This window comes from Maylandia zebra, linkage group LG3, assembly GCF_041146795.1.
Source record: "Maylandia zebra isolate NMK-2024a linkage group LG3, Mzebra_GT3a, whole genome shotgun sequence".
NCBI lineage: Eukaryota > Metazoa > Chordata > Actinopteri > Cichliformes > Cichlidae > Maylandia > Maylandia zebra.
In genome coordinates this window covers 20,800,580-20,811,704 of record NC_135169.1, presented here as the reverse complement: position 1 = coordinate 20,811,704, position 11,125 = coordinate 20,800,580, and the positions used below count along the sequence as shown (strand labels likewise).

The following is an 11,125-nucleotide window of genomic DNA, read 5'->3' as shown; positions in this document are numbered from 1 at the left end:
GCCAATAACAGGTCACAGTTACAGCGCCACCCAGTGGAAGCAGGATGATATGTATCATAACATCATCCGGTTAACATGAAACAAACATGACGGTCTCTGCACACCATGTGCAGTAACAGGCATACACTAGTTGTTTATTTATAGCTGCCCTTTCTCCGTGACTAAAACGTGATGTGTTTAGGGAACGTCCGTAAATTGCAACTATCAAAAAAACAAAAAACTTATTGGTGAGGCCCTCCACAACAGTCCCAGCTTCTCATGTGGCCCCTTTGTAGAATTGATTGATCACCTCTGATCTAAAGGGTGTAGAGTTCATGAAAATGCTTTTAAACCATATTTCAGCTCCTAGGTGTCTGCAGTTAGCACTGCTGCCTCACACCAACAAGGCTCAAATCCTGGGGTGTGTCTGGGTACTCTGGTTTACTTCCAGTCTAAACACTTGCAGTGACTGGTTTGGTTAACTAGTGAATCTAAATTGCGTGTGGGTGTCTAGCACAGTCTGAATAGTTGTCACTCTCTGTTCCGCTCCTCACCCCCAAATGGTCACAGCAGATGGCTGTCCCTCCCCAAGCCTGCTGGTCTCTTCCTGTTAAAAGAGAGTTTTTCCTTCCCATTGTCACAAAGCGTTTGTGGTGATATGATTGTGGGGGGTTTCCTCTGTGTTGTTGTAGGGTCTTTATCTTTTTTGTGAATAAAACTTGAGTTGTGTTAGCCTCGAGTCTGTAAGGTGTTTACAAAGACACACACGGAGCATTCCTGGTTCAGGAAGCATCAGTTTATTCTGATTGTAAATGTACGGGTGTTAAAATATTCTCGCTGCCTCTGAATTCAGCCGAGCGTGTTCAGCCTGACGCGCACACACACACACACACACAACGCAATGCACTTTTTAAACACTTCACAACATTGCTTGCTATTGAATGCAGTCCGGTACATATAGGCTGATGTTTCTTTGTTTTTCTTAAATGTTTTTTTATTTAAAGTTTTAATATGTCTGCTGTTTGGCAGGCCGGCCATGAAATGTTGAGGTTATAACGCTTGAGCGTGCGCCGGCTCCAAGATGCGGCTGGGTAGTCGCCTTTGGTCAGGTGGGTCTTAGTCGTCCAGGAAGAAATAGTTCCCACTCTTCTTCTGTTCCGTGTCCTGCAGAGAGATGAGGCAGAGGTCAAAGGTCGGACTGATTCCTCCTCACTGACATCACCGTTTGGATTTTTCTGTCTACCCCCCTACATAAAGATTTCCATGTAGTGCAGCAGCATATATAATGCTGGGAGGGCTACACTTTCTAATTATTATCTCTAAATAACCCCACAGCTGAGTGGACGACTGCAGCTCAGCACAGTAAAAGCTCTTAAGTGATCACATGTAACGGTAGAAGAGCCTTCAGTGAAACCGGAGGAGCACTGTGATGCTTCCTCGGGTTTGAACAGATTAAGAGAAAATACTAAATGCCTCTGAGCAGGTCAAGAGATTAGAACCGTCTGCTCAAATCCAAGGCTTTGGGCAAAAACAGTGAATCGTAAAAAACGTTTGCTTGAAGGGGCGGAGCTAAAAGTCCTCAGTCTCTGCAAACTTGCACGTCGCCTTGAAGCCGGCAACTGATTGCCTGAGAACATTCCAGGGTCCAGTTGCCTAGGTAACTCTCTAACACTTTTACTACCAGGTTGTATGTCGGTCAGCGGTGTTCTTCGCTCTCATTGGCTCGCCTGTAAGTTGAGTCAAGTCTATTTTGGTTCCCACCCTCCTCGTTGCACCAGCTGTTATTTCGTCGAAAGTCACTGACTTTATGATCTCTGGTCGCCCTGTCGCTTCCAGCGTGTACGCAGCTTCATCTTTATCACATATGTCATCCTGTTGCCTAGCAACCACCTTCCAGTGGGCTAAAATGACCCATTTGGAGTATTTATGCACCGCAACACTTTATAACAGCATCGCATCGGTTTAATTTCAACAAAACTTGTTGATACAAAACTTGTTATGCATGACATATGTCATCCTGTTGCCTGGCAACAATGGACTAAAACACAGCAAATCACACTGCAGCATGAGTATGTGCAACCAAGATAAATTAGGATTCTTTTGACCTGAAAAGCTAATGGTCTCCAAGAAATAAAAACATGGAGCTGGAAATGAGCCTGAACCTAAATATATTCATTAAAAATATATTTATAATATATAATAATGCTTTCCCTCTCTATAGTGTACTGGTTTAGATTTGTATTTTAGTTTCTTTGATTTATTTTTTAACAAATGGGTTTTATTTGTTAGATCAGCTTTAAAGAAACGTCCTTTGGGTTGAATCAGGAATGTTGTAAATCAAAATAAATAGAGTTTATGGATCTACCCGCTGCATCTTTGTCATGTAAGACTCTCAGATCTGAAGAAAACTGATTTCCGCCTGGCTGAAGCACGGCACCAATCACAGCTGGACTCTGCTGTGTGGAGCTCTGTGCATCCCTGACACCTGTGAGGCAGGGCACAGGTCACGATGAAATCACTACAGCTCTGTATCATTTATCCCGGTGTTGACGGGCGAGGACTCGTCATGTGTCACCACTGACATAAAACCTCCACATCACCCCGGAGGAGGAGGAGAAGCCTCACACTGGTGCTCCTCAGTACGATCATTGAGCGTCTGCACTGACGTCACTAAAGCGCCGATAAAAACAACTACAATCATAAACTGCGTCAGCAAACTGGCTGCAGTGGCACCTGTGACAGGTTACCAAAATCAGGAAATGCACGACTGGCTGAAACCACACCCAGAAGTTACTTTTTAATATTATTAGTTCAGTGCTGCATTTTCGTGTCAAGATTCCGTCCGTGTGTGACGGTCAGTGTGTTTAAATAAAGATTCAAATAAACATGGAGGTTGGGTCGTGGCGTTACCTTGATGGAGTTGAGTTTGTTGATCCTCGGCCTGAAATTGTTCGGATCTCTCCTGAATGTGATCTCCAGCAGCGACAGGAAGCGATTCATCCCAGCCAGCAGACTCTGAGGCCTGAAAAAACAAACATCACGTTACCGTGGCGGCGGCCGGCGAGCTGACGAAGCAGCTTAGACTCGGCGGTTCATCTTACGTGTTGGCTGAAGTCTTCTTGGAGGGAAGCCCGTCAAACACGATGACTCTGTCTGCCAGGTAGGTCGCCATGATGAAGTCGTGCTCCACCACGAATGCTGTCTTCTTGGCGTGGAGGATGTACCTGCGAATAAAAGACGTGTCACAACAGCGCCACACACGGGCAGAGACACACGACAACAACGAGGCCTTCTAATTAGACCGTTTCAGGTCATCCAATGTGGAAGTTCTCCTTCTTAATTACATATTTTGAGACATGACAGACACTTCTTACCATCTTCCACCGCTGCAAAGATTAACCATTCAAATAACAAAAATACTGTTGAGCTGTAAATCATGCAAAGCTACTCACAGAGTCCAAGAATGAAGCTGAAACGAGGAGATTACCTGAAATATGATTATTAAGACGCGCTCTCGTCTGACTTTGTATCAAAGTAAAACTGAAAAGAAATCCTGAGTTTTAAGCCGCTCGCTGTGGATTCGTTGACGCTTGTGTTTGAGGATAAACAGGAAGGGAGCTGCTTGAGGAGCAGGGAGAGGAGCGCATACCTCTTGATGACTCTGGCGGCCATCAATCGCTGCTCGGAGTCCAGGTAGGCGGAGGGCTCGTCGATGAGGTACACGTCGGCCGGTTTTCCCAAACAGAGTGTGAGGGCGACTCTCTGCAGCTCACCTCCAGACAGGTTCTGCACCTGTGGGCGGAGCAGGCAGCTTCATCACCCCGTCTTCATCGTATCTCATTAGAAAACGCTTTCTACCCTCCAGTCGGCTCAAAAAGTCTCCTTACATTTTATTTTAATTATGTTTAAATTGAGTCTGATGACACACAAGTAACAAAATAAAATGGAAAAAGATGGATCGGCGCCTTATCCAGGACAAAGATCAGGTTAGTGTGTTTGTGTGTACCTCTTTAGACATCTTTGCGGGGATCAAAAATTACAACGTTACTCTACTTGTGGTCACTTATGAGGACAAAGGGCCTGTCCTCGCGAGTTCGAGGGCATTTTTGAGACTCCAAATGTGGTTTTAGTGTCAGGGTTACAGTGAGGCTGATGGTTAGGGTAAGCGGCTAGGCTAGCATTAGGTTAATTAGAGGGCCGCTAATTGTTTGTCTCTCTCTTACATCCTGGTCGATGATGCTCTCGATCTGCATCGGCTTCATGACGTCGGTGATGAACTGCGGGTGCGTGTAGGCGTCTCTGATCTTCTCGTGCAGCAGAGCTCGGACGCTGCCCTGAAAACGTAAAACACACTCGACTCCATCAGAGTCCGGACCTTGGTCGCTGCAGATTGTTCATATCATGAAAACCAATGGTAAAAGTCTGGTTCAACTTTATTTAAACTTTTTGGACTCTGAACCCTGGATTTCTGTAAATTCAGTTTGCTGGCTAAAATCAATCAGCAGGCTGAAAGCTGTGAAACAGACGGATGGATGATCCTGTCATGGGTCCGCGGTTAGAAAACGAGAGCTGACCTTGAACTTGGGGCTGATGGTCTGAGGCTTGTAGCTGACGTTCAGGATGGGAATCTCGCCTGAAAGACAGAGCTCAGGGTCAGTGGGTGCGTCCGGTTTAATCTGGCTTCATCTGAGAGAGAGAGAGACTCACCTCCTCCGTCAGGTCTGAGCCCACCGGCCAACATCCTGATGAAGGTCGTCTTCCCTGTGCCTGGAAACACACATACACACTTTCAGACGTGCACGTGTCAGCTTTTCCATTTTTGTGGGAAACAGTCAGAGGAAACAAGATGATCCATATTTTTATTATTTTCCTTTAGTGCCATTTTAAATGAGCTCGTCTGAGCTACGAGATTTTTCATATTTTGCAACTTTTCTTCTCTGAAATTAAATAACTGACTAAGAAAAATTACAGGTTCACACCCTTTAAATTAGATTTTTTTAAATTGGCTTGGAAATGATAAAATGTGTGACGGCCTCCAAAGCTGCTTCTGAATGAAACATCTGAAAAGTTCAATTTAAAACCATTTTTAAACCTTGACCACAGAGATTTAGACTAAAACCCTCAGCGCAGCTCACCGTTCTCTCCCAGCATCACCATGATCTCAGAGTCTGTAAACTCTCCTCCTTTGATGTCCAGCGTGAACTCGCCCATCGTCTTCGACATGTCCGGATACTGAACAACAACAAACAATCAAACATTCAACAAAGAAGCAACTCGGCTCATTTTCTTATGCTGCTTTTTTGCAAATTGTGCAAAATAATATTTTCATTTTTCTTGCACTTCATAAAAATTTGTGTATCTCAATAATGAACGGAGTTGGTCCTGTGGTGAGCTTTAAAGGGTTAATGACGACATTTCTAAACAGACAAGATCGAAAAAGCTCAAGAAAGAAAAGGAATCGGCAGATAGAACTACAGCCCCGTGTGACGAAGCTTTTATTTTGAAAAGAAAAACGTGACAGGAAATGAAAGTGGTAGGGGAAGAAAAACAAAAAGAAAACAACGAGCCAAAGCAAATGAGCAGTGATTCAGATTAGGCACATAAACTGACCTGGTAATGCCTGAGTCTCTTCACCTCCTCCTCATTGGCCGTCTCGGCCACCTTGAAGACCAGCGACGTCTCACGAAACCTGAGATTCTCCGTGGGGACGTAACCGTCCAGGAAGATGTTGATACCTGGAGGAAGGATGCAGGAAGATCAGGACATGCTTTGGGTCCACTTAGCGACAGTGATATTAAGGACAAATACCACCACTTGTTTCTTCACACTTTTACAGAGGTGTGGTGCAATAACGTTTTTACCCTCTCTGACGCTGAAGGGCATGGTAACGACTCCATAGGCGCTCGGGACTCCGTACAGACAGCAGATGAAGTCCGACAGGTAGTCCAGCACGCTCAGATCGTGCTCCACCACGATGATGTACCTGCAACGCAACATCACGTTTAAGAGCGGCGGTGCACCTCCAGGGATCAAACCGAAGCTTTGAAGTGACAAACCTGTCGGGGGTGATGAGTGAGCGGATGGTGATGGCGGCCTTCAGCCTCTGTTTAACATCCAGGTAACTGGACGGCTCGTCAAACATGAAACTGCAGCAGAAGAGCAGAAACAAGAGGACGGCGGTCAGTCTGCGAGCTCGGCTCTCAGCTCACAGACAAAACAATACGTTTGTTAAATATTAAATAAATAAGCTTTCGGGCTGTTTCCTCACATGTCAGCTCTCTGGATGCAGACGACAGCACAGGCGAACCTCTGCAGCTCTCCTCCGGACAGATCCTCCACGTTCCTCTCCCGCAGGTGACTCAGATCTGCAGACAAACACAGAGATGCAATTAGAAATGTTGTTTATACGCAGCATTAAAAAAAATCCAAAACAGGGGGAAGATCCCTGGGATTAAACGCTTATTTTAAGAATAGGAATAGTTTCTGCACACAAACTGGTTTATCAGCTCCACACGGAGACACACGCTTTCTTTAAATATGACCCATGAAATAACTCTGTTCCAATGAACTGTGATGTGTCACATGGTCCTCACAAGAGTAAATAGTGTGTATCAACCTAAAAATACTAACACACGACTGTGTTTGTTCATAACGGCACTAAACTGTTTACAGTCGGCGTGTAAACGCTTCCACATGAAGGTTCTTCAGCTTGTAATTAAGAGAGTGTGTGTGTGTGTGTGTGTGTGTACCAAGTTGTTCGCAGACAAGGTCCTGCGTGTCTGTGTCATCTTTCCTGCTCAGGATGGCCCCTACTGACCCCTGTAGGTGGAGACGAAGAATTACAACCGGCCATCAGAGTGAACGCCCATGCCAACAGGAACGATATATTCAAGGAAAAGTCGGGAACCTTGACGGTCTTTGGGATCTGGTCGACGTACTGCGGCTTCACGATGGCCCGCAGATCGTCCTCCAGGATTTTGGTGAAGTAGTTCTGCAGCTCGGACCCTCTGAAGTAGGTCAGGATCTCCTGCCAGTCTGGAGGATTCTGGGATTTCAAAGTACGGATCATTAAAACACAAAGCTTCTGACAACGAGGTCAATGTGTGGAAATGATCCCCGAGGGTGAAAAACTCCGGGGTCTGTATCAGATCCAGGATGATGAACTGAGTGTCTGCACTGAGGCCTAGTATAAGAAAAAGAAGCATTACTTTGAATGTGAATCATGCAAAGCTGGGCTGACAGAGTCCATGTAACCATAACTTGGTGTGTTGTCCTGCACAAGTTAATCTGTTCGTAGCTTTTCAAGCAAAAAGGTTTACTGTGTAAATGTCCCTGAATTCTGTTCCTTGCAACACATCTGTCTTATGGAACAGATGTGCAAATTGTTCTACTTTACTAACAGGAAATATGGGATTTGTAAGGATACTTAAAGAAAATTAATAACAAAAGTGCAAAAATTCCAGAAAAGTATCAGTAAGTTGTGGGTTTACAATGAATGAGCTGAACAACATGAGTAAATGAGTCAAACTGAATTACAAGGGAGGAGTTTTGTTTTTAAATGGAACTTTAGAACCTAGTCAAGAATTTCCTTTTGGCTTTGGCTAAAGATCTCAACCATCGTTAGCAGTGAGAAGAGCATGTGATAAAGTTACCCGACCGGTCGGTGGAGCCACACCATAATCTCTTCCTGTTGCTAAACTGATGGCCAGCAAACCAAAAATGGCAACTCCACCCAAACATTATCTTCTCAGGCCAGCAGCAACATGACTGCTGGCCTGTGTGTGTGTGTGTCGTGTGAACACTCACATCAAACTTCCCCAGGTTTGGTTTCTGTTTTCCGGCCAGAATTTTCAGAGCTGTGGACTTGCCGATACCGTTGGTCCCCACCAGCCCCAAAACCTCACCGGGCCGGGGGATAGGCAGCCTGCACCACACACACACACACACACACACACACACACACACACACACACACACACACACACACACACACTATAAACATCTTGACCCACCATAACAGACTTTAACATAAGCTAATGATCAAATAATTCCATCATTTAGTGTCAGCTTTCCTTTCAGGCGTTTCTGCTTTGGTTTGACGGCTTTTCTTTGCTGCCATGGTTCTAAAATGACTTCATTGCTGAGCAATAATAATAATAATAAGCTCTTACTTAAACCCAAAGTCTTAGCAGTGTTTCTTTACATAGATGGGCTACCTGGGTATGTTTGTGCACTTCAGAGACTTGAAGACTGATTAGTCACGTCCCATGCTTTTATTTTGAAAGTCCAATTGCTGGTATTGAACTAGAGCTGTGCTTCCTGTCATGATGTGACGATCCTCGATGTCATTCAGCTGCCTCTCTTTAATCAGGAATTACTCTGTCCAGCTCCATGAGCCCGTTAGGGTCCGCTTACATAAAATGACGTAAATGTCATCATCAGACGGTTAAGACGAGGGTCTGTGCGGAGGTTTGAATGCCGCTGTTTCAGTGACCACGCAACAACTTCTCAGGAATGACTACATGGACAGTGGCTGTCCAGCTGTTCGCGTCTGCAACAGAGTATATTCAGAGTACGGTGGTCGTACCGACTCGGACAGCACCATCACAGCCCTGGGTTAGGACCTCAGTGGAGAGGCAGCTGATTATTGCTTTTATTTAAAGCATAAAAATCATTAACAGTTGAAACATTATTTTTATTATTCTCCCCTCCAAGGTCAACCTCTCACTTTTTAAAGGTCCTCTTGTTGTACGGAGAATGAGCATCAACTTGTCTGGATCATCAGAGCTGGCTCTCCAGCTATGAGCAGTAGCAGGTTCTCAGTTGAGGAGTCCAGCTTCCACCCAGAGGGCATCAAGTGAGAAGAACACTCACAGGGTTGTAGACCTGAGTGGACGTAAACTTCTGTTTGCTGTTGAGATCATCACGTGGAGCTCGATCCCCTTTCACGGATCCTAAATCTCCTCCAGGAAATCAAAAGAGCGATCTTCACTTTTGATTTCATCTCCATGGAGTAGTAAAGTCACAGGGAGATTCTTTTATTTGTGTGAACAAAACAACTTGTTTCTCCTCAGATCCCGCGAGATGTTCCAACAGAAGTCCGTGTTGGACAGTGCTGCAAAACCACACCTGACCTGATGTGCAGCCTCCAGGCTGAGAATCTGTGGACCCTCCAAACAAAAACTGAAAGCACTATCTATTAACCAGTGTTAACTAAAATTAGAATCATAGCACATGGTGGAGGTGATCAGAACTAAAGGAGCGATCCAAGAATAACAGCTACGCTGGAACTTAATTCCGACCTGTTTCCCGAGGTTTTTGTAACATGTCAGAGGAAACACTGCTCAGCTGTGAAGTGAAGGTAAACAGACTGGAGGTTTATCGCCGTACCGGTGCAGTTTGAAGGAGTTGGCGCAGTATCTGTGTGTGGTTTCCTTCTCCAGGTTGCTGGGAAGGTTGACGATCGACAGTGCTCCAAACGGACATTTCTGCAAGGAGAAAAAGTCACGAAACAAACTTCAAACACACTCTTAATAGTTTAAACGTTGTGACTAAAAGCAGTGTGAAAAGATCATTTCCTGCTAGATATTCAGGCGCCAAGATTACCTTGATGCAGATGCCACAGCCTATGCACAGAGACTCTGAGATCCACACTATCTTACTCTGTGGAGTCACCTCAATACACAGTTTACCTGAAGACACACACGGTTCACATTTAGACACATTTCTCTCTCACTCTAGTTTGTGCCGTCGGTGCGATCATCTCCACACTCACCCATACGGACGACCGGGCAGCTCTTCTTGCACTCCTGACGGCATTTCTTAGGTTTGCACTTGTCATGGTTGACGATGGCGATCCTGGTGTTCTTATCCGCCATGATTGAGGGCGGGAATGATGGACGTTAGCACCTGTGGAGCTGGAGAAACAAATTGATATCTGAGGAGCTGGTTTTGAGAAAATGTGATTAAACATACAAAGAGAAACAGGAACAATTTATAAACTGAGTCATGATTAGCATGCAGCTGCCCAAAACCATCCAAAAAGTCTCTAAATGTAGAGTGCAGCAGTCGGGGTCAAACCTGCGTCCACATGCACAATGTTAACTCTGCTGAAACAACACATTCGCTTCTGAACAAACACTCTTTTTATTCAACAATAGAGTGCTGCAAATCTCCTGCCTAAACCAGCCTCTGGCTGCATTTAATACCTGCTGTCTTTAATTCTGATCCTGGTCTGGTGTGTGCGTATCTAGGCCCCCAGGAGTCGGGCCCATTTGAGCTTTGCAGTCTTTTGTAAAGGAAGAGCGAGCCACACCAGGGTCCATTTAAAATTCTGCCCTTTCATCGTTGCTTCACGTCTGTAAGCATGTGTCTGGAAACACCCGCTTCAGCTCATTTAAACAATCTGTGCCCAACTTTCTTTTTAGTTCGGCATTAATTTAACTCATAATATTAATTATTTTAACTAGCTGTATTCTAGCATGACGGGCGGTGGCGACGAGCATCAAACTAGGGATTTCTCCTCCAATAACGTGCTGATCTGTGGTGCATACATATGCCGAATTAATAAACTACCCATAAACACTTTAAAAATGTCTTGGAGTTATAATCTCATGACTGTCTGCTACGGTGAGTGATGTGAAACATCATAACTTGGGAGATTTAGGAATGGAATTTGGCGCATGATCCTGTCGTTAAAAGAAAACGCAATATTTTCAGGGCCCGTCTCTCAGCAACACGAGCAAACAGGGGAAACCACACTGACTGACTCCCAATAAGCTGTAACCATACAATTACACTGGATAACGGACCAATTATAAAGAGACGCTTGTCCGGTGGAAACGAAGTTTAGGATGTTCATTGGAGAATGCTAACAGCTAGCTTCACGATATTAGCAGCGGAGGCCCAGCAGCCCGACATCTGCTCGTTTCTGTGGCAATAAAAACGTCAAAAGCAATAAAATCCAGGGCGATGAGTACGCAAACTCACCCTTATCCGGCTCCAGCTACCCGGTTAAGAAGGGGTTAGAAGAGAAGACACGTTTAGAGACAAAAACTGTGGGGTGAAACTTCTGTTTTTTTCCAGCAACGTGTTCTTCTCACGGGCTGGAAGCCGGCAGGAAAGATGGCGGGAGTATCGCAGTTAG

The 11,125-nt window shown here is 45.1% G+C and overlaps 1 protein-coding gene across 1 annotated transcript; it reads right to left on the bottom strand.

Annotated features, from left to right (window-relative positions):
* Positions 1 to 753: 753 nt before the first annotated feature.
* Positions 754 to 11,123, bottom strand: abce1 (ATP-binding cassette, sub-family E (OABP), member 1). Its single transcript, XM_004575853.6, has 19 exons — positions 10,969 to 11,123; positions 9,755 to 9,896; positions 9,586 to 9,671; positions 9,370 to 9,467; positions 7,786 to 7,903; positions 6,887 to 7,024; positions 6,729 to 6,798; positions 6,248 to 6,344; positions 6,036 to 6,125; positions 5,841 to 5,962; positions 5,590 to 5,714; positions 5,115 to 5,211; positions 4,687 to 4,746; positions 4,554 to 4,612; positions 4,203 to 4,313; positions 3,629 to 3,771; positions 3,081 to 3,203; positions 2,890 to 3,001; positions 754 to 1,143 (listed from the first exon to the last, which is right to left on the bottom strand). The coding sequence occupies exons 2-19, from the start codon at positions 9,855 to 9,857 to the stop codon at positions 1,096 to 1,098; spliced, it is 1,800 nt and encodes a 599-aa protein (XP_004575910.1). The 5' UTR covers positions 9,858 to 9,896; positions 10,969 to 11,123; the 3' UTR covers positions 754 to 1,095.
* Between the last annotated feature and the right edge of the window lie 2 nt (positions 11,124 to 11,125).

Bases quoted from the DNA above. Each gene is read 5' to 3' on its own strand.
- abce1 (XM_004575853.6), bottom strand. From the start codon at position 9,857: ATGGCGGATAAGAACACCAGGATCGCCATCGTCAACCATGACAAGTGC. The intron at 5,715-5,840 runs GTAAAAACGTTA...TCCTTCCTCCAG, and splicing joins GCCCTTCAGCGTCAGAGAGG to GTATCAACATCTTCCTGGAC. The intron at 1,144-2,889 runs GTAACGCCACGA...ATCTCTCTGCAG, and splicing joins ACAAACTCAACTCCATCAAG to GACACGGAACAGAAGAAGAG.